This window comes from Dermacentor silvarum, chromosome 6 (genome assembly GCF_013339745.2).
Source record: "Dermacentor silvarum isolate Dsil-2018 chromosome 6, BIME_Dsil_1.4, whole genome shotgun sequence".
In the NCBI taxonomy this organism is placed as follows: Eukaryota; Metazoa; Arthropoda; class Arachnida; order Ixodida; family Ixodidae; genus Dermacentor; species Dermacentor silvarum.
Genome location: NC_051159.1, coordinates 135,349,418 through 135,373,533, shown reverse-complemented (window position 1 = coordinate 135,373,533; position 24,116 = coordinate 135,349,418). Strand labels below are relative to the sequence as shown.

At 45.9% G+C, this 24,116-nt stretch overlaps 1 protein-coding gene across 1 annotated transcript; it reads right to left on the bottom strand.

Moving 5' to 3' along the window:
* Nucleotides 1-2,817: 2,817 nt before the first annotated feature.
* On the bottom strand, nt 2,818-22,120 carry LOC119456915 (acetylcholinesterase). The gene is made up of 6 exons (XM_037718731.2): nt 22,042-22,120; nt 20,403-20,590; nt 17,956-18,261; nt 13,588-14,636; nt 7,890-8,130; nt 2,818-3,027 (listed from the first exon to the last, which is right to left on the bottom strand). The coding sequence occupies exons 1-6, from the start codon at nt 22,118-22,120 to the stop codon at nt 2,818-2,820; spliced, it is 2,073 nt and encodes a 690-aa protein (XP_037574659.2).
* Between the last annotated feature and the right edge of the window lie 1,996 nt (nt 22,121-24,116).

Below are 24,116 nucleotides of genomic sequence, written 5' to 3'. Positions count from 1 at the left end.
CACGCCCGTGACGTGACGTCGCAGCCAATGGGAATTTAAGTGCCATTTCACTGCTACAGACGCTGGCATTTTTGCTCAGTGGACCATTTGATGCTTTCGCATTATTAAAGGAATAGTGTTCTCCAACAAATAAATAACGGCTAGTAGTACAGAAGCGTAAGACTAACAATTATAGGACTAACAACTGAATTTCTATTGCTAGAGAAAACAAATGAATGAACTCCGGTAGTGCTCCCACAGTTGCGCAAAAACCATCACAGAAACCAACGCAAGAACCTAATATAGAAAGAAGTAATCGGATATGCTACCATTCAAGAATCATCTATATATATATATATATTTTTTTCACTTAGGCTTCAGGACGTTGCGCTAACACACGTGTATCACAAAAGTAACGCTTGTCTTAGCATTTCTGCTAGGCAGACATGAATTCACTACTCGTCAGCTTCGATCTCGTGATTGCTACAACATGTGCCCCAAAGTGAAATTTAAAAAGGTTAGTAGCACATTTTAGGTAATCAGCAACAATATCGCTGAAACTTCTCCCTGCTAATGAACTCATAGCCACGTTGCTTATCTGCATAAATGGCCGGGGCCTAGATATGACAGCTTCTTTTAAATGAAAGTGTTTCGCGTGAAAAGAAACACATGCTATGTTATCGCGCTTTTTGTTGTGCGTGTGGAGTTTTGTTCCTCACGCCAGATTCTGAGACTCGTAACCTGGATGCACATATTTCGGAGGCCATAGAATGGCAAATACTGAAGCGGACGGAGGTGCACGCGTCACATATGGGAGGCGTCTGCCCTGAATGACTGCTGGTGTCGAAACGAGTTCAAAGCCAAAGGAATACAGGACTATGCTAATTCCTTTTGTTTGTTTCCATGTTTGTAAATATTATACACCGCAGTAGATGAACTATGTACCACCGCGAGGTCACCTCACATTGTACATCACTACTCAAATGGCGTGATAAGTGCCCGCAGCACTCATCGGTGTAAAAGAAGCAAAAGCAGCGTGTATGTTCGTGAATTTAGCCTACATACTTGCTTATCCCCCCCCCCCTTTTTTTTATTCGTCATTTGGACTATAACCTGGAGCAGCGTGGCAGGCCTATTGCTATATGCCAATCTGCGCAGCATTAAACAATTTCTCCCCTTTTCTCTCATTTGCACCCGTCATCAGTGCACTCGATTTGCTTAGCAGCATAAATAGATCCACGTTCAAAGCTCGGTGCTTCGTAGGCAGCCACGAGGCCAGTCGCGACCAAGACGTTTTACATTAATGAACTCTTGAAAAGACCATCACTCTCTACCGTGGTGGATATGTGTTTATTGCCCTGCCGAGCCCTTCCAAAAGGGTTCGGTTGTCTGCTACAGTGGCGCCGTTCGCGTGTGGGTAGATTCGGAAAGCGCCATTTTGTCTAGGTTAAAGTAAAGGTTAAAGAACTTTGAGTAGTCAAAATTCAGCCATCTCGCCGTGATCTCTTACTCCGTGCAGATGTTGCTTTAGAACATTAGAGACCATCATTCAACCGATTACAAACTATAACCTAAAGGCTGCAACGCAAGTGGCTATTGACATATACTAGCTTAGCCTCAAATCAAAACTGGAATTTTGATGCCCGGGACGATACTGAACATTACTATATTGGGCAGTCTTTCAGGCCGTTGCCTTCCAAGATGCTGCTTTCACAGAGGTGACAAAGTTGCATGGGAATGAAAACTTACCGGAGGAAAAAGTCTGCTGAACCAAATCAGCTTTTAATTAATTATAAAACAAAAAGGGGTTTTATGATGCATTGCATGTCAACCGTCATCACGCACTGTTCAAATTCATACTGACCACGCGTTAAAAATCGGGCACTAAATAATTCAAATTAAGTTTGGGGTCTTAATTACGCGCCAAAACCACGATCTAATTAGGAAGCGCGCCGTAGTTGGGGGACTCAGGATTACTTATGCCTGCGTGGAGTTCTTCAACGTGCACCAAGTGCACGCTACAGGGGCATTTTTGCATTTCGCCCCCATCAAAATGCGGCCGCCGCGGCCGGGGTTCTATCCAGCGACCTCGTGCACAGCAGCGCAATGCCTCAGCCACTAAGCCACCAAAACGGGTAAAAAAAAAAAAGCTCGAGCATTTATTTTCGGCTCGAGAAGCTTGAATGTAAGGGTACCGTTCGTAAACACCAAGTACACTATTTTCGTTACATTTGGACAAAGTGTAATTAACAGCCCTGTGCTTCCTTTCCTCATTTTCTCTCTCTCCTGAATACCTTGCGCTACCGTCAACTGCGCGCTGACGGTAGCGAAACACGCTCGGTGCATTCACCAGCTGTGTAATTGCCGGAGCTGCTAAAGGCAGTGAGCAAACGCAAACAAGTTCGTGAACTTGTTTATGGTGGTTGAGTGCCAACACTGTGCTTGCAGAAGAAGTAGAAAAATGGAGGCGGTGCTCTACTGCTGTACACGAAGAAGGGCTTGCAGTTGAGCCTCGGTCCGATAAATCGCTTACAGGTATTTCGGGGCAAGTTATTGAACTGTAGGGAAGCTTTTACAACGATTGTGCCTTTCACTGTCCCGGTGCAGGTTTAGGACAGAAAATCTCGTCAATAACGATGGTCACTTCTCTCAAATCTCTTTTGGAGACCTAATTTTTTTCCAACACCACACAACTCAGGCATTCACAAAACTTTAATCATCAATAATACAGTGAAAATCACACGCATATTGCTCGCCATCGACTCAAGAAACAAGAAAAATAGTCTCTTGTCAATCACATCATTCTAAATTAAACTTATTTTTTATGTAGCAAGATCCCTACACATCGCCTTCATGAGAAGTGCTGTCCCTGGCACCCTTGTCAATATTGCTCCAGTTGAAGTGCTCCAAATTGTTTTCCCTGATAAATCCGGCGAGGTACTTCGCCCACGTAGGGACTCGGCGTCCGCCGACGGAAAGCCGCGTGATTGCCAGCGGCGGTGGACCTCCTCGACGGATCGAATTATTCGCCCCTTCTCTGCCTTCTGACTGTGAAAAAGACCACACAAGTTAAGTAAGCGAGTGTAAAACAAAACAGCGAGCACAAGCAGTAGGTTACTGCAACACGTTATTGTAAATTGTTATTTGCCTCCACCACTAAGAGTTGTAGAGGGGACCCTAAGGAAACCCGTCAGTTGAGTTGAAATTTCGACTGAAGTTCATAGCTTGCAGCTTTAAAATACTTTCCAAGTAAACTACGATGAAAAATAATACCCAAGATGGCGACGGCGCCCTTCGATAACTTCAAAATACGTTAAGCTAGAGAGTGGAAATGATGTGCTGGCGCTCCACGTTGTTGGTAGCAGAAGGAAAGCAATATATTAAATACAGACCAAACTAATTCTGCAATATTTGTTTAACTCATGCAATAACCAAGGCAAAGGCCAGTCAAATGACTGAAAATATATGACCTAACCAAATTACGTAATTATTTCGGCGCTTAGGGCAAACACTTGGAAAATTGAACCGCTCCCTTATTGAACCGCTTACGCAGTATGAACTTCGCTGTGTCACCCACAGGGCGAACCATTGACCATGACGGCAATGTATTAAAATGTTAGAAGTAAGCTGGCGTAGCCTTATGGTCAGTATAAATTGCAAGCAACGCGCTTGGTGTCACCTCTGTGAAGACGCACATGAACAGAGCTCACTGGCTGATCGCGGGCTCTTACGGTCACAACGTTTTCTTGGCGAATAATGCCGGCAGTCGAGAGCGTACAGGCTTGTCCAAAAGCGAACATACCGTATACCCACTCCTCATCATTTCACGGTGCTGCGCCTCCAAAACAACGGATCACGTGACCTCAAACAACGGCCGCACGGGAACTCACTCGGCTCGGCCTCGCTGTCACACTCGCATGCATGGAGGAAGGAAAAAGAAGAGAGCATACCGCAACGCGATTGAAGCGGATTGTGGTGGCCCAACAGATCAGAGCGTCAGAGCGTGCAGTAGGTTTTAGTACTCCCGGATGACTTTTCTTTTTTCGATACCCATTCGAAACTCTTCTAATAAACAAAACAAAACCAAAGAAAAAAGTCACAGGCCTGCGCGGCACACTCAGCACAGTTACAACGTAAGCTGGTGGAGCGGCTTAAGAGTAGCAATTTCCGCTCCACGCACAACAGGGTCTTCGCGGCAAAGTCTCTTCGCCTCGTTTTGACGAGGGCGATCTCAAGTGTCCGCCCTGCGTCGACGGCGAGCTGTGGTTTGTAATGCTCTCTGCACAGCAGTGTGCTGAGCCCGATGATGCTTGGTTGTAGGCGCGCAGGTAGCTCTACGATTCCCTTCTTCAGCAGTGGTTCGTACCTTGCGAGGAGACGCCATAACGTGTACGGAAGAGGAACCGAGAATACGTGGCGCACAGCTCACATCGGGATCGCGTTCACTGCGTGCCTCGTCTGAATGGCATCTCGTTGTTTGCGCCTGTGCGCGTGGCTCGCCTTAACTAGATGGCGCCACCATAATGGCGGAAGCTCGGGTCGTCTGCGCCTGCGCGCCTGCTTAGGGTGCGTTTATAGGGCCTTTTTCTGACGCTGATTGCAAGCACTTGCGTGGCTGAGTGGTAAAGTATCCGACTCCCACGCAGCGGGCCTGGGTTCGATCCCGGCAGAGTACGGGTACTTTTTTTCGCATTTCGGGTGATAGCGGTTACGCGGCGGTGGCGGCAGACAACAAAGCGAACCGAAACGGCTATTATAATGAGCCCATAACAGCTTACGCTGTAAAAGATCTTTTTTCTTCCTCTATGTGAGCAACTGCCGGCCGAGCGCGCACTGAATAAAAACTACCGGTAACCAAACGTCTCGGCAAATCTCAATTCTCCATGATATCGACGCAAGAGGTCACGTGTTGGGCCACCACCGCTGGCTACAGGAAGCGATCGCTTGCCAAGGCTGGCTGCGTGACGTAATGCTTCCTCATATATTTTTTTCTTCCTCCATGCTCGCATGACACGCATCAAGTCAGCACCTAGTGAAACGTATTAGATAACCCTAGCTTTGCATTCACGCTCCGTTAAGCTCAGATCAGTGCATTGACACAGCACCTCAGCAGGAACACTAGTGTCACGGCCGCTACATAAAAAAAAAAGGTGCCGCCTGCTACTTGGCGCCGAAACGGTGTCTCGGGCCTAGTTATCTTCGCGCCCGCTCTGGCGCCACTACTCGGGTACAGCCGTTCACAGAGAAGCGCTTCCACAGTCGCGTTGGTACGCGCGACAGTGACTCTAATCAGGCCGTAAATAACCGAGTTTTATAGTTGCACATTAGAGGTTGAATATTGAAGTCGTTATTAGAAGTGCCGATTACCCTACATATGTGGAAAGTCTGCCCTAAGAGTGGCAATCTTTGTAAAGTGGGCCTCAATGCTCTCCATGAATACTGCGCGCTCGACTCACCTGAAATGAAAAAAAAAAGTTCTCTATTGCGAATAATCGGGAGTGGATTTACGTGTTTCTTCAAGACGAATCAGTGAGTGATGCAGGCACTGAGGAGGGTGGACAAAGGGCCCTGACGCCTTTTCTCCTGAAATATAACTTTTCCTCTATCTCTCTGTTCTCTGCAATCTGACAAGTACGGCAGGTAAGGCAGGTTAGTGAAGATGCATGACTTGAAATCAGTAGCGCGTAAAGAGACGGTGGCAAAATAAGATACGCAGAAACGACAAGCACTGGTTCTGTGTATGTTTCTTCCTTCTGCCTCCGTTTTTGTTTTTTGGTTTTTTACACGCAGCTCATCTTACATCTTGCCCATGTTTCTTATATTCTTTTTTTGCATCGTACTGCGGATAACCGCGAAACAGTCGGGACCGCAGTCGGAAGCAATAGCCTAATCTTCGTGTTCTCTTGATAGTCATTCTCAGTAAAATGTAATGAACATATCAGCGACATGTCGCTTGGCTCCCACTTGCTTCCTTTCCCTGACCACGGCAGCGGCCGTGCCCTGACGGCCCTTGGCAAGAAATATTCTGCAGCCACGCTTCCCGACGCTGTAGATCGCAGGGGAATTCGTGGTACTTCTCAGTAGCGTCTCTTCTCGGGTTCGAGTTGCGCAGTGGCACACAAGGGCTTCGCGCCATCACACCGCTAGAAAAAACCGTCTGCCACCCACGCGCACACCAAAGAACCGTACTCAAGCACAGGAAACATGAGGCAAGCTTCTCACACACACGATCACACAAAAAATCACCAGAGAATGCCCACGAAAAAACAGCGGCCGCAACTGTTAACTCAGCCGAGATGCGCTGGCCCATTGACGGTGACGCGACGCAGCAGGCCGCACCTTTTTTTTTTTTTTTTTTTTTAATGTAGCGGCCGTTCTAGTGTGCTTATAGTATGCGCGCGCACAACGATGATGGCGGAAGAACGCCGAACGCTGATCTGGGTCCACCACCGAGACGATTGTGCGAAGCGCTGACTTCACTTCGTCATTTTTCCAGCCAAACGCACTCAGCGTCACTGTGGCCATCTAATACTCCGCGCACAAGCTGCGCGCGCATTCACCGTGAATAGTGGGACAGCACGACGACGCCGACGTCGCGAACACACCTCGAGTGCGATTATAATTATAATTATAATTGCTATTACACTTATAATTGCTATTACAATAATAAACTGAGGACGCTCGATTTGAAGTCTTTAAATACGGGCCCAGATGATGCCTTAACGATTGAAAAGCGGAAAAACTTTACTTATTCGTGACAGGACACGTCCCTCCCACATGGTGCACCTATTTTCACAAAGTCTGAATTGCTGTCTGTAATTACAAAATACATTTTAACCTGCCTAACAACAGTAACGTTCTTCTTTTTTGTTTCTTATCGCTCTATAACCCCCGAACAAGACTCACAACGTTGTCAAGGGCTATTGTTCAAATAGAGCTAAAGTCGATACCAACGTTATGGGGTTTTACGTGCCAAAACCACGATCTGATTATGAGGCACGCCGTAGTGGGGGACTCCGGAAATTTGTAGCACCTGTGGTTCTTTAACGTGCACCTAAATCTAAGTACACGAGGGTTTTTGCATTTCGCTCCCATCGAAATGCGGCTGCCGTAGCCTCAAGTCGACACCAATACACCTGATGCTTTGACGTGTTTGCGCTTTCAGAATCTGCTTATGTTGGCAGAGCTCCATCAATTACGTGCACAAAAGAAAACATAACCGCTCTATGTGACAACTCCCACTAGCCTGGGATAAACTGTCCAATTTATGCGGCATTCGCAACGGTGAGTCACAGAGGTCGCGCAATCAAGTTGGGCGCAAACGGTTACTTCGGACGGAAAGCGGCAGTTTCAGGTCAGTTCCTCGCTACTCAATTTTTCAACTCCCCGAGTTGAGTCGCAAAGCTGCTGAGCCAATCATCGGCGCAGAAGCAGCACTTCGGTATACGGCAACTGATATTTGATGTCGCGATGGCGGTGCGAGCAGTCTTGAGCGGCAAGCATTCTCTATGCGGCAAATGTCACGAGATATTTCGGTGTGGCGACGAGCATGACAGGCTTGCCGGTGATAAAATCAGGCGCTGTGAGTCGCTCGGTAGTTGCCATGTCACAATCATTCGCCTGACCTTTGTCTACTCCGGCGGGAATGTCACCTTATGGCATATTCGGGTGGTCGTGTTAGGGCGCTCTGGTAGCGCTACAAAAGTCATGTAAAACAGTTACTAAGCGTTACCGTTTGAATAAACAGGTTCCTCCGATGATAACGAAGCAGGATCATCACTTGCATACCCGCTTACTGTCGCAATACAACTTTAAAGTTGTTTTTCACCAGTTTTGTAGCACTTCCAGAGCGCTCTGAAACGACCACTCGAATATGCCATTAGTATAAACAACCTTGATGCTGCGTCTACCTGGATTTGCTGCTGCTGTATCCAGGTGGTATTCAGGACGCGTTCAGCGGAATCCCGAGTCATCATGGCACCAACGGAGTAATCCTCGTGAACAGAGTCCCACTCTTGGCAGGCGTCGCCGAACGGCAAACCGTCCCGCATCACCAGTGTTGTGGCATTTTCCACAACCAGGGTGCAGAGGTTACTGTTGGTCGCCTTATTCCAGTGTGTAGGCGGCGAACGGGAACATTTCTCCGGATTACTGCGAGGCACACCAGTTTTGACGACATAACTCAGTATTACTGCGAGGCACACTCATCTTAAGTGGATTACTCCATACTATTTCGAAGCACATCTACGGTACTTAAGCAGTTTTGCTTGTCTGGACGAATTCCTCAATGAAACACACACACACACACGCACACACACACGCACACCTCAATGAAACACACACACACACACACACACACACACACACACACACACACACACACACACACGTATTGTAAGGCTGATGTGCAACAGTCGCTAGGTATTAAACATTTGCTCGTAAACTTGAGCACAGTTACTGCCTTACTACGTAGCTGTTATCGCGAGTAGAAAAGTTCAAAAACCTACCTAAACGCCGTCAGAGCAATATTTGAAACTGTCTGCCTCTAATCCAAAGAATCAAACGAACATGCGAATAAATTATTACGTTGCCGGAAGTTATCTCAGCTTTTCCGTAATAGTGACGCCAGATATTTAAAGGTGCCAGATGAGTTTCGCAGAGGATCAGTTATGTCGAAATTTCGAAATATGAGAAGACTAGAGAGAGTAAACGGGAAATCACAAAACGTGCACTCATTTGCGTAGCGCCAAGTGAAAAACTAAGAACAAAACGCTTGCGACAGAAGAGGCATTCCAAATGCCATGTTAAACTTTCAAATAATGTGTGTATTCGTACAACGAACCTGCTGGCAAAATTGCATTCACGGAAAATTACTTAAGTCAGCGACGAATCAACAGAAAGTTACGAAAGTCGTTAATGCCGCCTTTTCGACTAGCAATATAATTTAAAAATTGTCAGAGCAAGAAATTGCGTACGTATCGACCTGTAATTTCCAACGTGTTTCATTCAAAGCACTTTTGAACAAAAACGTGTGGTAAGGGGACAATAAGAGAAAAATAGTTTCAGCTGTATTAGTAAGGTACGCTTCCACAATACCAAAATAGCCGCTCTTATCTTGAGAGAAGCTTTCCTAAGCCAGAACAAACGCAAAATTAAGGGCATGTGTCGATACCACCATGACGTTTATGCGCCACTTCGCTTTGACGTCCTGGAGTTTGGACGGCTGCGTTTCGGACCAAGTTATTCGAGTATTGGTAAAAATGTGCCAAATTTTACTCAAAAGGATCCATAAATGAGCTTAGCAAGTTTCAAGAACCTGTGCTTCTCCACAACAATAAAAAAAACAGAAAATACTTTTTTTTATTCCAAGCGCTCGCGTTACAACGCTGAACTTTTCAACGTGAAATTCCGAAAATGGAGGCTAGGCCTTCATATAGTCCCTTTAGATAATAAACCTTCTACCGCAAAAAACTGATGTGTGTGTGTGTGTGTGTTTGTGTGTGTTTGTGTGTGTGTGTTGTGTGTGTGTGTGTGTGTGTGTGTGTGTGTGTGTGTGTGTGTGTGTGTGTGTGTGTGTGTGTGTGTGTGTGTGTGTGTGTGTGTGTGTGTGTGTGTGTGTGTGTGTGTGTGTGCGTGTGTTCGAATACGCTAGAGCTTTAATTACAAGACAGTCTGCTCTCAAGTTTCGTCAGGCGCTGCATCGCGTCGTGCGCGGTTGGCGAAATTGAAAAGCTTTAGGGTCTTTGCAGGAGATTGAAAGTGTTTGCTCGAAATTGTTCGTTGTGCGAGAAAGTTGAGGGGGTTATATTCGCATTACCAGCTTCGCTGAAAATTGGATTGTGATTATGCAAAGTCGGGCACCTTTGCCAGTTCATTAAAGTGAGCCTTTTCTTTCTTTTTGCCTACTTTCCCGGTTTTCCCGCTGCCTGTAGGGTTGGTCGCTATCTAGGCGGATATATATATATATATATATATATATATATATATATATACTGAAGCTGTATGAAACTAGACACGAAGTGACCTATATAAATATTTTATGTTAACCAAGTACACGCCCCGGTGTGATGATTAAAAAAAATAACTTCCTTCAAAAAGCTTAAACACATAATGTCGGCTCACAGACATATCTACAGAACACCAGTCTGTTAATAGAATGGTGAATTACTTTTACTTGATTCTATTATTTTCCGTATTTTCTTTATTTAGTCACTCTGTATGTGCCACTGGGTTTGTGCCAGTTTTGCCAATCCTCCAGTAAGGGCATGTCCCACTAGCCGCCGTATTCTCACACCATCCTCGACTCGACCTTCTTCCTCCAGCCCACCGAGTTCAACACATCACCATCAATCGACCGAAGAAGACGTTACGCTTCTCAAGAATTGACGTCGAGCGTCAATGAAGCGCATTGACACTTCTGTCGAGGGTGGGCGCTGCCACCAAGTCGAGGTGGAGTGTTGAGTGGAGAGACGTTCTAGAATACGGGGTTACTAAAAGTCCTACATAAACGTTTGCATGCTGATCAAGTACGCGCGCCTCTGCTCTGCGTACCCAAAAAGTAACTTCCTGCGTAAAATCTAAACGTATATATAAAACACCAATGATCTTTTAACGAGATGGTGAAATATTATAATAGTTTTATGGAGTCGTTTATTTTCTTTGTTCTGTTTCTTTTCGTTTATCCACTCCGTATGGGCTACAGGAACTGTGCTCTTTCTTTGCCAATCCTTTAGAATGTTTAAGTCTCACTGTGACGGAAGAGGTACAGATTCACCAAATGATGCTTGATACTGTGTTGTACTTTTCTGTCCATGCACCTGTCATCATCATTCTTCCCTCAACAGGCATCATACATTGTTCTCGTCCTTGTGATGTCACTGCGTATACACACGCAGTGACATCACAAGGACGAGAGCAATGTAAACGTCTCACACCGTGCACCGACCTGATTTGGAGCGTGCATTTCGGCATAGCTTGCGAATGATACAGCGCGTAAACATAAAGATCGCATCAAAATCAAGTTGTTACCTTCGTGGTGGTTAAGATGAACCTTTAAGTGAAGTTACACGTTGAATAGAATAAACGTAAACAAAATCTTACGCATTGCCGTTAGTTGTAAAGCTTGTAATTAACCACTTAAGATTCACTTGAGATAGATTCCAACGTGTTCGTTGGATATTCCTCGTAACTTTTTTTCATTTCGAAATTTCTCGCTTCATAGAACGCAATCTTCACATTTTTCTAATAAATTCAGAACATCGGGTGAATGGGCCATTACCTGGCCCCGATGAACTGAACACGTACGGCAAAAAGAGGAGCGGAGGAGGAGGTGGATTAGACAAGCAAAGTTTCATTGCACAGCACTTGTTTGGCAGCCAAACACCACGTACGCACAATAATAAAGCCTTTCTTTCTTTTTTCAGTTGCCTCTATAAGCCCCACGCTCGAAAGCCCGAGCTGTTAGACTCTCAAGTCTAACACCTCTGACTTCCAAATTTCATTTATTCCGTAAACCTCAGCTGCTTTAACGTTTTTGCCGTATCGTCTCTTCGAACCATCCGTGCTTGAATTTGTCCGCAAGGAAAGGGATTGGCGTTGGTGTCACGGGTGGAAATGTGAGCATGCCTATAGTCTTCAGTATCAGTGTCTTTAAGCATTTTACATAACAGTGCTTAGGCTTTGACCAGTTGGCACGTATTTACACAGCTGCAGCTGCAGTACATAACCGAGGACATGAAGACAAGTAGTGGTACTTGTAATGTGCTTTTTTTATTGAAGGTGTCTAGATTGAGGAAGATGTGTATGTATGTCCTCATTTACTCCATGCCATTTTATCTGTTAAAATTGATGCGTTCGTGCGTTTGTGTACATCAGTGAGAATTTCGGCCGTTTCAAGGCACGAGCTGCTAGGAAACGAAGGAGAGCATATGCTGGCGTGCCCTGCCTCAAGCCACATCAGTCCGAGATAGAAGCCACATCAATGCGAGCCTATGGTAACGCACAGGTGTACTGTGCGGTACCATAGGCTAGGCTTGTTAGGCCTTCAATTCTCAATATAGGGAGCCAATCTTCACGAAGGCTGCCCAGATAACGCGCGAACTTTGCTCCCGAGGTGAGATGAACGATAGCGAAAGTCTACAACACGTGTTGTAGACTTTGTTGTAGTTCACTTTGTTGCTGTAGACCCGTTTTGCCTGAAGCAGGCAGGCTTGCCACTGCCATGACGGACCATGAGGTGGTTTCCGTTTGGCTCTGCTAATGGAAGGTTGCGGGAGAGCTTTTGCAGTGTGTTCCGTAGAATCCATTCATGGCATCTGTGGATCATCCTCCAGAAGTGTCGTTCATGTTCTTTGTTCCCCAATATCTCATTCAGAACCAGTTCCGTAAAATAATCTGCAATTGTACGGAAGACTAGAGTGACCAGTATGGCTCATATCCTTGTCATGTTCTTTTTTCTTTTTTGTCGCTTGCAAAGTGACTCATTTGCTGAGGTGTTTCGTCCTTGTGGAATTTAACGTTGTAATGTTGTGAAATATTTTTATGACATACTCGTATCTTCGCCTTTGTTACATATTTTAGCGTGGTGAAACTTTTACGTGTTCGATACTGTACGTTCACTTATTTACGTAGCTATACCGAGAAGCACAAGAGAAAATCTAATAGGTTTTAGCGGCGTAAATTTAAGAAAAATAGCGTTGTAATAAACGATTGCGGCTATGTTTATGGCAGTTTTACCTGGTTGTTTAAAACATATACAGCTGTCAACCGGATCGAGTAATTCAACGTTGAGCAAACTTTCTTTAAAGGGACACTAAAGAGAAACGTAATTTGAGCTGCATTAGCAAAGTACCCTTCTATATTATTACAAATACCAGACAGGCCACGTTAAAAGGCTTAGTAAGCTAGAAAACAAGCAAGATTGAGTGAATGGTGGTGACGCCGCTTTGAAGTTTTCGCACCAGCTTGCTGTGACGTCATGAACTGTAACACCACGGGCTCGTCTCTAGTTTTTATTTCTGTATGTGAAGGCGAGGCTACATTGTGTCTAATAGAACCAAAGAATGAACTTCGCAAGCTTCGAGAAGATTAACTAAGCCGCCATGAGCCAAACACGAGAATGTAATTGAAAACCTTGACCACACACTGGAACGCCGCTGCTGTGTGTAGCCGCCAAAAAAAAAAAAAATAAGGGTGGGGGGGTTTGGTTTTCAGTTTCTCTTCGAGCTAATCAACCTCTTACCGAGAAATTGAAAAAAAAACTAGAGTCCTGAAAGAATACTTTATCAAGTATAAACTGATTTAGTGTTTCTTTTTAGGGTCCATTTAATGTCAACAGAAGCTGGAAGTCAAGGCGGATTCTTTACTTCAAGTGAACTGCTCGTTATAGTTTTAACACTCACATTGCTTCTTTTTGGGGGCTTGTTTTACGAGGTCTATTGACTTCCTAACCTAAATTCATGTGGCCACCTGGTGATAGATGCAAAGTATTACTTTCGGGGGGTGGAGGAGGGAAAAGAACAATATTTCCAGCGGATAATTATATGCGGACACAAGTGTTCTGAGTTACTGAATAGTGGGCCATAACCTTTAGGTTATACATAACCTTACCCTGTCAATGCGAAGCAGGACAATAGGCTGGCGAGATTCTTGGAGAGGAGAATTTCCGTGTCCCCGATGTTTATCTTCTCCGAACGCAGACCCTGCAGATTGCCCGACAGGTAGAGCCAGTCGAGCATTTGGGGCGAGCCCATCCAGTGCGGCCACCAGCGGAAGTTCGGTACGTGCCGGAAATAGTACGCGTAAACGTTGGGGCCGCCAAACCGCCGCTCTCCGCGTCGCGTGTAGCTCTCTATGAATCGCTTCACCGGGCAGTGCACAGAAAAGTCGCCAATGGCGCGAGAGAGGGCACCGACAGTGCTGCTTGAGTCGTTGCGCTGCAGGAACGTCTCCAGAATTCGCTCGTCGATTCCGATGTTGTGGTGCCTCAGGTAGGCCTCCAAGATGTGTGACGCTGTCCCTCTGTCGATGTCCGTCTCCTGCTCGACACCGAAGAAGCTGAGCAGGGCGCTCGCGTAGGCGCTGCCTTCGTTGTCTGTCGTGCCGACGAGAATGTCCTTCCCGCTCTCGGAGAGAGCGCCGTCCGCTTCGCCGGATTGTACCGGCGAGGATCTCCGGTACAGGTCAACTAGGGTCCCGCCGAACGAAGGGTTGAACGCTGCGACAGCCCCGCCAAGCGTGGCCGATCGTTGGTGCTCGAGCAAGCTTTGTACCGACTTCATCTTGAGACACGTGGTGATGTGCTCGTCGGAGCCGGGTGCCTCAATTTCATCGCTGCATAGCAGCTCGTGAGAAATGTCGCGTATTATGATGTCGGCGTGCTTGGGCATAGGACGGTACGGTGAGCCGCTCAGCAATATTGCCCGGTGAAAGAGCGCGGAGCTAGTCGGAGACAAGAGGTGCAGGCCCACGGCGGTCGCACCAGCCTCGTGGCCGAGCAGAGTGACCTTTTTTGGGTCGCCGCCGTACGAGGAGATGTGCGTGCGCACCCACTCGAGCACCAGGACCTGGTCGGCGATGCCAGCGCCTCGAGTGGAATTATCGCCAGGCATCGTGTAGAAACCGAGCATTCCGACGCGATAGTTCGGAATAACAATCACCTGCATTTACGAAAGAAAATGTTTTTTTAAAGTGCAATAACGTGATAAATAACGGCAATCTATTCTTTTCTCAGCTCTAATAGGATACTGTAATTCAACTCATGCTTGATGCCTCGATACGGGCTAACTAAAGTGCCATTAAGATAATTTATCAAATTTGTCTAATTTATCTATGCCTCTAGTCCTGTTGCCTTATTCACGTTCTTATAACCAAACAGTTCATGTCATGCTGGTGCCAGAGAAGGGTAACATTAATGGTCATGCTGCTGCGGATGTCTTTTTGCGGATACGTTTATGTAAACTACTAAATCATGCTTTCCGCAGTTGAAACATACATCGTGGCAAGTTTCGTATGGGGTGGTTTGCCTATAATGTCGATTGTTATGACAGATAGGTGGACCACACTCTCCGAGTCTCATTCCCTCTATACTGATCCGAAGTAAAATTAAATAAAGTTGAGGGAAAAGCCTATTCTTACTGGACTGTAATAACTGGTGTAAGCCAATTAAAAATAAGTGACTAGATTTTGTCAAGTAATGCCTGCAGAACAAATTTCTGGAAAAAGAAATTGTGGGGCATTGTAACGCTTGGCATCCTGAGGGTACTCCCACCGAATTTTCGCTGTCCTTCCAATATCTACATGCGACTTTTATACATATTCAAAACCTCAGATTTCAGTGTCGGAGACATTCATTAAATACGTATGCGAAATGCACACCGCAACTGTTTTGTTGGCACCAACAACGATGTATGCTGCCAGATCGAGAACCTTTTAAACATTCTTTTTTAAAGAATACATCAGGCTGTGCAAGCGTGTGTGTCAGTAGCGCAACACGTTTTCATCAGTGTTACAGTATAACTTTTATACTGATTACGACTGTGACGTGGTAGATGCGCCATGTCTAATATAACAGGTCCTATTTGATACGCTTAATGAAGTGTCTTAAATAAACGTTTTGATAAACAATGTCTGCAAGCATGTGGCAAACAGGCACACATACACACACATCTATGTGTATGTAATATATATGAGTGGTGGCGCTGGCTAACACTCCCATGGTTACTTCAAGTTTTAAAACATAAATACCCCAGAAAGTGGATGGTAAAAACGGCTCGGCGGTAGCTCAATGGTAAGAGCATCTTACGTGTAATGCGAAGACGTGGGATCGTTCCCCACCCGCGGACAGTTAATTTTTCATCCATTTACATTTACATTTATTTATCATTTCTTTAATTCAAATAGTAAGTAGAAGTAACTTCTCCTATGTTGTCCTTGGTGTCATTGTTTGTTGGCTTCTTATGATATGATTATGTATATCATATATAATCGTTATCAGCCTATTTTAATGTCCACTACACGACGGTGGCCTCTCCTTGTGATCTCCAATGAACCCGGTCTTGCGCTACCTCACTGCACCTGGAAATTTTCTAGTTTCATCCCGCACCTTGTTTTCTGCCGTCCTCAACTGCGTTTCTCTTCACTTGGCACCAATTCTGTAACTCTAATGGTGCAACGGTTATCTAGCCTACGCATTACATTCTGTAACTGTAATTCTGTAACTGTAATTCTGTAACTCTAATGGTGCAACGGTTATCTAGCCTACGCATTACATGGCCTGCCCAGCTCCATTTTTTTCTCCTAATGTCAACTAAAATATCGGCTCCCTTTTTTAGCTCTGATCCACACCATTCTCTTCCAGTCTCTGAATGTTAGGCCTAACATTTCTCCTTCCATCGCTCTTTCCGTGGTCCTTAACTTATTCTCGTGCTTCTTTGTTAATCTCCAAGTTTCTGTCCCATATGTTAGCACCGGTAGAATGCAATGATTGTACACTTTTGTTTTCAACGACAGTGGTAAGCTCCCAGTCATGATTTGGTAATGCCTGCCGTATGCACTCCAACGCCTTTTTTATTATACATATATATGACACTAATTTACAGGCTGGTACACGTTATATGATTCTCTCATATTCGACATCTCTATAATTCGAAAAATATTTTTTAGAGATCTGCGAAACATTTAGCAAGCACACGTGCACAATAACAATAGTAGGGACCTTGTGGCGTTGAGCCTTAGGTTTCTTTATCACGCTTCCCGAATAAAGCCCATAAGGAAACCCTGACTGTTCCTATACCCTTATCAAGGACAGACGCTGTGAGGGGTCTTCGTTTACTCGCTCAAACCGAGACAGAAACGTCATGGAGCAGCCCGATTTTTACGAACTGTCATCTCCAACGGCTGGATCCTACACTGAGGCTACAAATTCCATCGAACTTCCCCCGCCGTGATGCAACTTTACTTTACCGCCTCTGGTTAGGAGTGGCTTTTACGAAAGCGTACTCATTTCTCCTGGGCATGTCCGACACACCAATCTGTGACTCGTGCAACTGTGAGGAGACGGTGGAACACGTGTTGTGTTTTTGTCATCTTTATGAGACCGAACGTGACCTTCTCCGGAGTGTGTTAGACTGATTAGACAGCAGACCGTTTTCAGAGACAAAGATTCTTGGACCGTGGCCCCACGCGTCGCAGGCTTACAAAGCAACGCGGGCATTGTTATGGCACGTACACACTAGCGGCAAAACGCGCGCGGCGCGCCGCCGGCGGCAAAACGCAGCAGCGGCAGGGCGGCCACACCAACCGGCGGCGCGCCGCTGCGGCAATCACGTGACAGACTAGGCTCCTCTCCCCTTCTCGAACTATCCGGGAGCTCACGCGTGCAGATGATAGTGCGAAACGAGAAACAAGCGGTCGGGCGGGTCCGCATGGCACCAGTTTCCCGCGCGCACGTCACGGAAGCGGGCCGCTCTCATTGGTCTCCTTCATCCGCGGCACGCGGCAAACCGCAAAAAATCGGTCCAGGAGCGATCCCTGCCGCGGCAACAAAAACCCGTTTCGAGGCTGCTTTCGCGGCGCGCGTCTTGCCGCCGGCGGCGCGCCGCGCACGTTTTTCCGCTAGTGTGTACGTGGCATTACAGTTCATGAAGTCCACTGGCCTCAGTGACCGATTGTGAAGTGTTGGACAACCGCACGTGTTTATACTGCGAGTACTTTCTTCCCTCTCTCTCCTTTCTTTTCATCCCTTTAATCCCCTTCCCCCGTGTAGGGTAGCAAACCGGACGTGCTTCTGGTTAACTTCCCTGCCTTTCCTTCTTTTTTTCCTCCTCCTCCTCCTTCCCGAATAAAGAGAGCGAGGTCGTTCTATAATAAGCGAAATGGCCTTGTGCTAGGCGCGAGAGACGACCGAGCAGTTCTGACACGCGGGAATAAAGCACCAAATAATGCTGCTCATTTGCATAAAAGAACCGAGGCCTCCACCTGGTTCCAGAGGGAGGCCATGACCGATCCGTCGAACAAATCGTAGTCGCCGCTTCCGCCGGACATGAAGTTGCCGCCCACCAGGACGACCACGACGGGCTTGGGCGAGATGTCCTCGTCACCTTTTCCCTTGAGCGGAGTCCAAACGTTGAGGAAGAGGCAGTCCTCGAACTGCTCCGACAAAGGAAACGGGTGTGACGGGAACGCGCTGTACGCACCGCGGGCGCATGGCTGCGGATGGTCCTGCATTGCCTCGCCGGACAGCTTGGCCTCGTACGGCTCGGCTAGGCCGAAGCGCTCCCGTACCTACAATGAGAAATACCACTGCGAACTAAGTGGGATGCAGCAAAGAGTAAACAGCTCTCTTGTGTGACTGCGCAGTACAGTCAGAGCGTTCACTCGTTATCGTGATTATTACAATCATCGCTATCATTATGTCTACTGCATGACGATGGCATCTCCCAGCGTTGTCCAATTACAGCCGTCTTGCGCCGGCTGCCCCAGTTTGTGCCTGCAAATTTCCTAATTTCATAAGACCACCGAATCATCTACCTTCCTCGACTACGCTTGCTTTCTCTTGGTACCCATTGTGCATCTCTAATTGTCCACCGGTTGTCTACCCTACGCATTACATGACCTGCCCAGCTCCACTTCTTGCTCTCAATGTCAACTACGGTATTGGCTACCCCATTCCCGTTTGCTCTCCGATCCACACCGCTGTCTTACTGTCCCTTAGCGTTATACCTATCATTTTTCGATCCCTCGCCCGTTTTGCGGTCTTTAACTTCCTCCCAAGCTTCTTTATCGAGTACCGGTAAAACTCAATGATAGTAGACTTTTTGAAGAAAGCTGTAAGCTGCCGGTCATGACATATGTAATGTTTGCCCTTTGGGCTACAACTAATGGCATGGAAGCGCAAACAGACAGATATGGAATGCGAAACATGACAAGCAGTTGTTCTATCTAGGTGTCCATGTGTATGCGCTTCGATGTCATGAATATCTGCAAACTGGTCCAGCTGTACACGTTCCTGCAGAGGGTCAACTGCTGTACGTTGTCGTACCCTTCTGTTTCTTTAGATACTGTGAGGAAACCTGTGATTACTGCGTGATGATTATGGCAGCGACCATATGATTACTATTAAAATGACGCTACTTAACCAGTATGATACTTGTGTGATCAGTACACCTGCGCAACAATTTGTTACAATAAGTGTGCACAATACAATTTGCAGCCAGTGTGCACCAGCCTTGCCGCCTCACTGTGACTGCGACCATCGTCGTCCTACAACAGCGTGATTTTGGCCCATGAAAGAGAGCACAACAGCTATGAATACAAAAATACGCTAAACGACAGAAGAAGCCACACGTGCGAAAGTTCATCAGTAAACTGTTCTCGTGCTGCCTAGCTGACCTTCCTAATTTTTTTTTAGTTGCTGCATCCAGCAACACTTAACATGCACCAACAGACCTGCCAAGCTACAATACTGAAACAATTAAAGGTGCAGTCATTCGCAAAATAAATCGGGCAAGCTTTTCTTTCCGCTAACGTTCCTTGGAGCGCATTACGTCGATACAATTTAATGCAATAAACAAATGCCTGGTGCTACTGTAAATATCTCTTTGTTTAGTTTTTTTTTCCTTCTTACAATATTTCTTACAAATGATTACCTGCTTCTTTCGTTTCACAGCGATAATTTTACTTGGGAATCGTGGTACAGCGTTATTCGGTAGCATTGACGTGATGCACAATATAAGCTTTATCAAAAGCATTTTGATGTTCCATACGAGTACTTCCCTCATAATGTGCATCGTGTGGTGTTCTGTATAATGTAACTCAGGGTATAGCTGCATTGTTCTAAAAGTGCCCTTAAGTTGTAAAGCTTTATTCATAGATGTTCTCTAACAGTGTTGAATTTTCGCTACAATGAGGCTCGCCTCCTTTTGCGACCAGATAAAACCGGAATTTATACAAGCATTGATGCAATTAACTTTTGTGGCGCATCAGAGATGATGCAAGCGCAGTGCCTTTGTAGACTGGTGAAATTAGAGGAACACAAATGAAAGAAACATACAGCAGTATACCGCAGGTCTAAACTTACACTTAAGATTAATTTTTTTATAACTCTTCACTTTGTCCAAGTGACAATGGCATTCTGATAATGGGCACGAGGTGATGTGTTCGGTTCCGGATCGTAGTGACCGCATTTTGACGATGCCAAAATCTAAAAGTGTTCTTTTAGCCAACGATTATAGGGCGATATTTTTGCTTTAGTGGTTTGTTGTAACAAGCGGTCAACAGATAGAAATCGATACTCTGTAAGTTCATGCGCGTTCCGTACCAACGTGTCATTGCGCATGATTTCTTTCACTGATGCTCATTTCGCCGCCAGATGTATCTTAGGTGTGCAGCCAGCGCTTGGTGAGCGGCGCTTACATGCACGTTACCTGAGCATAGCGCAGGTTTAGGTATTGCACCACGCCCCGGTCCATGACGCTGAGCAGCGTGCCGCCATGCACAAGCCCAGACCCGTAGTATATGTTCAGGTTTCTGTGCTTGTTCGCGCTCAGCTTCACCACGATCTGAGTGAGCGCGTACGCCAGAAAGCCGAAGACAACCAGGGCCGTCGTGGCTGCTGCAATGTAAATTCAAATCGCGTTTGATTATCCAAAATATAGATTTTTTTCTTGTATTAGCAGAGTATGCGCGCATCAAGATAGGAATGGTCAGTGTGAAATGCAGGAGCATTGCTTATAGTTATAGTAGCCCTTGCCTATAACTATACGTCAGAGCAAGGCTCAGGATTTCACGTGTTCTCGGACCGTCGTGACGCGACTAGTCCTCTACTTTAACCAAAGAAACCAAGACAGTAAAGAAATGTCTCATATGCAAAATGTGCGCTGTAACAAAATACGAGAGAATAGAAGAGATTACAATAATATAGCAAAACTTGAAGACCAAGGGCAGCATAAAAACACACTTGCAAGCTGCAGCCAAGCTATTTCGTACGCGAATTAACACGTCAAACACAGAAATGCTTTCAATACACAACCGTTCAACAATTTAACAAAATGTGTTGCAATCAGAAGATAAATCTTGATTCTACTGACTGTAAGAAGCAAAATATTAATTTACGGCCTTGATTTTTTGAAATACAATAAGCCTGTAAAACTTTTACAAAATGAGGCATCAGGTTTAAAATGCGTAACTCTGCATCAAAAGTAGATACCGCCTGTCCTGCATAACTGCGTCTGTTATAGACCATTTAAAGTGTACAAATGTGACATATGTTTGCAACTTAAGTGAAATTGTTAAAATGCTACGAGTGACTAGCATGTAATATATCAACTTCCTCTCCTTCGCAAGTCTCAGCAAGTACAGCTTACGGAATTGTATTACCTTGTTTTTCTTTTCTCTCAGATACTGAGTTGTAAACTTTATTCTTGGGGAAAATGTAATTTTGGAGATTTTCAAGAATTATATCAAACAATGATGGCTTTAAAAAAAAGACAACCCGTAGAGCCAGCAGATTATGGCCTTTACTTTCAGATGCAACAAATAAAACCGCACCAACATCAGTGAAGTAGACGCCGAGAAAAGGGATTTCTTCATTACCATGCATTTAAATAGTAGCTCAAGAAGTAAAGCTTCCTCTTGCCTCATGTACCACCACTGTTGCACTGCTTGTCGTTGGCTGCACGAAATTGCGCTATGTATGTACACTATGTTGTGTTGTAACCTATTCACTTTTTAAATATTAGGGACGTTTCGCACGTATGCATAGGTGTCTAAACACTACAACCTCGTACTGCGAAGCAGGTTCTCCTTTGTCGCCTAATGGAAGTTTTATCATTCGAACAGGAATCAATATACCTAGTGAGCAGAGTTCAGTTGTCAGTTTTGAAAAACCCACAACGCTGACTTAAACACGGCTAGACGTAATTCCTATAGCGTTTTAACATTATGGAAACAATGCATTCTGCATAGTTAAAAGCTTGTAAGTTAGAAGTCGCTAAGGCATCGGATATATCTGTTTTCAAACGAGACTCAAAGCGGCTGCATATAGGACCACATCTCTCTACTCACCGATAATGTTGTAGGTCTTGCGAGGAGAGGCGCTGGAAGCGATGATTGCCCGGTGGTCAGAATCGCTAGAGCTATCCATTGCCTCTTAAAAAGTTCAGCTCAAGGCGCCAGAAATTGGAGAAACTTTGCTTGTAAGAATGAGGCGAACGAAATGCGATTACGTTCGGCAGGGCGAGCTCAAGCGTGCCCACTTCGTCCTTCTTTATCACGCGCTGCGCTGCGTGGCGGTTGACCAGGAAAGTGCAAACGGAAACATGAAAAAAAAAAACATGTTCACAAAACACAACACGCACTTTGTGTCCGTCCATAAGGGCTATATTTTAATAAAGCGAAGCTTATACATGGTCCGAATGCAAATACTAGCCAACGGGCTTACATAAACTATGTATGCTGACAACCACAGTCGTGTGAATAAACACACCTGTTTCTCCACATGACAAATAAATAAATTTTTACATAAAACCGGAATTAATAATGTCGGATGATGTCTACCTCTAAGGCACACCAACCTCTTATTTGAATAACACGTGGATCAGGCTGCAGTTCGGAAACCCCTAGAGGTTGCTGGATTTCTCAGTGGATGAAGTCAGAAATCACAGGACCCTCGGGATGTGGCGCTGATAAAATATTTCGTAGTTCGTAGCGCACAACTGGTCTTAGAGTCTCTCGGCGCATGTCGTTGGAGCAGTGGGCTTGAACTTCTGGGCAGTCTAGCATAGAGTGTCGATGGTATTGTATAGCGCGCATTTGCAACGTCTTCTCAATCGTCGATGACAAATATTCTGCTATACTGTCTTGGGTGGATGGCACATCAGTTCGTCGAATAGTTCTTGCTTCACATCCCACATCAGGAAACGAACTTTCTTCTCCTCAGACATATTGGGGGCGAGGACTTATGGAGTCGCCATCTATCGGAAGCACCTCGCTTGCCTATTATGGGGAATAATGTGGCACGCTCCTCATAGGTATGGCCGTCGGCTCTCAATAAAAACAGCACGCGGGAGCCCTCCTGGACAATTCTGTAAGTACTCTCGACACGAGGGCGGCTTTGACTGTCGAAGTATTAATACTGGGCAAACAGAAACCACGCAATTGTTTACAGACGCTATCTCTTTACCGAACACGTACAGTGAGTGCCTCCTGCGCGCGGTCACCGCGATGGAGTTCCCCGAACCGGCTTCTTGCGTGAATGGTACAGGTAAACGCTGAGCGTAAACTATGTGAACTATGTTCTTATAGTGGGCTGGCTGTCTAACCAAATGGAGCATAACAGAATGAAGCTTCAATGCAGCGGTCGCACGGTTTTGTAGCCACCGGCTGCGTGCATGTCCGCGCACAGCGTTTCTCGCTCGCTGCGAGCACGTTTTCGCACCGTGGCGGGAGCTTTAGGCCGGAGTATATATGAGCATTTGACACTATACAAGCAACCTTTGTTGCGTGTACACTATCACAGCTGCTCAAAAATTATTTCGTTATAACTGGGACTTCGACGCCTACGGTGACTTGTGATGTGCCGTCGATGTTCGAAATTCTTGGAAGTTTCAGTACCATTATTTCTCCAGTTGCGTCGCACTGTATGTTTATCGGTCTACTGAACGAGCAATTTCCCGCTGCTTCTTTTTTGGTAATCCAGTACATTCATTCCTTGGTGCTAACACAAACTTGAGCATATGCCATGCCTTTTTATATGTGCTTCTTACCTTTCCATTTCAGTGAACTTGCCAGTATCTAGCATCAACACGTTCATAGGCCAAAGCTTCATGACATTAGCCGGGGAGCGCGCGCGGGCGAGTGTCTCAGTGTGCGTATCGCAGCCCCGATGCTGTAGCAGAAATCTTCCTCGCGGAAGTGCTTGCTGCACAACCTAATTGTAGACTTGACGATGGCTGCTTGCCGGTTCTAACTTTCGCGATCCAAGCTTCACGCAGCTTCTTGTCCAGCAGGCACGTGCGAAGGATGACACCACGCTCTGTTGCGTAGGTCCTGCACTGCGGCACCGAGCAGTAGCCTACCATGTCGGACGCCTTCAAAGGCAGCAGCTACCTATTATAGTGCTTTCAAGTGTTGTCAAGTCC

Bases quoted from the DNA above. Each gene is read 5' to 3' on its own strand.
- LOC119456915 (XM_037718731.2), bottom strand. From the start codon at position 22,120: ATGGATAGCTCTAGCGATTCTGACCACCGGGCAATCATCGCTTCCAGC. The intron at 14,637-17,955 runs GTGGAGGCCTCG...TCGTAAATGCAG, and splicing joins TGGCCTCCCTCTGGAACCAG to GTGATTGTTATTCCGAACTA. The intron at 3,028-7,889 runs GTAGACGCAGCA...TCTTTTTCACAG, and splicing joins TACAGCAGCAGCAAATCCAG to TCAGAAGGCAGAGAAGGGGC.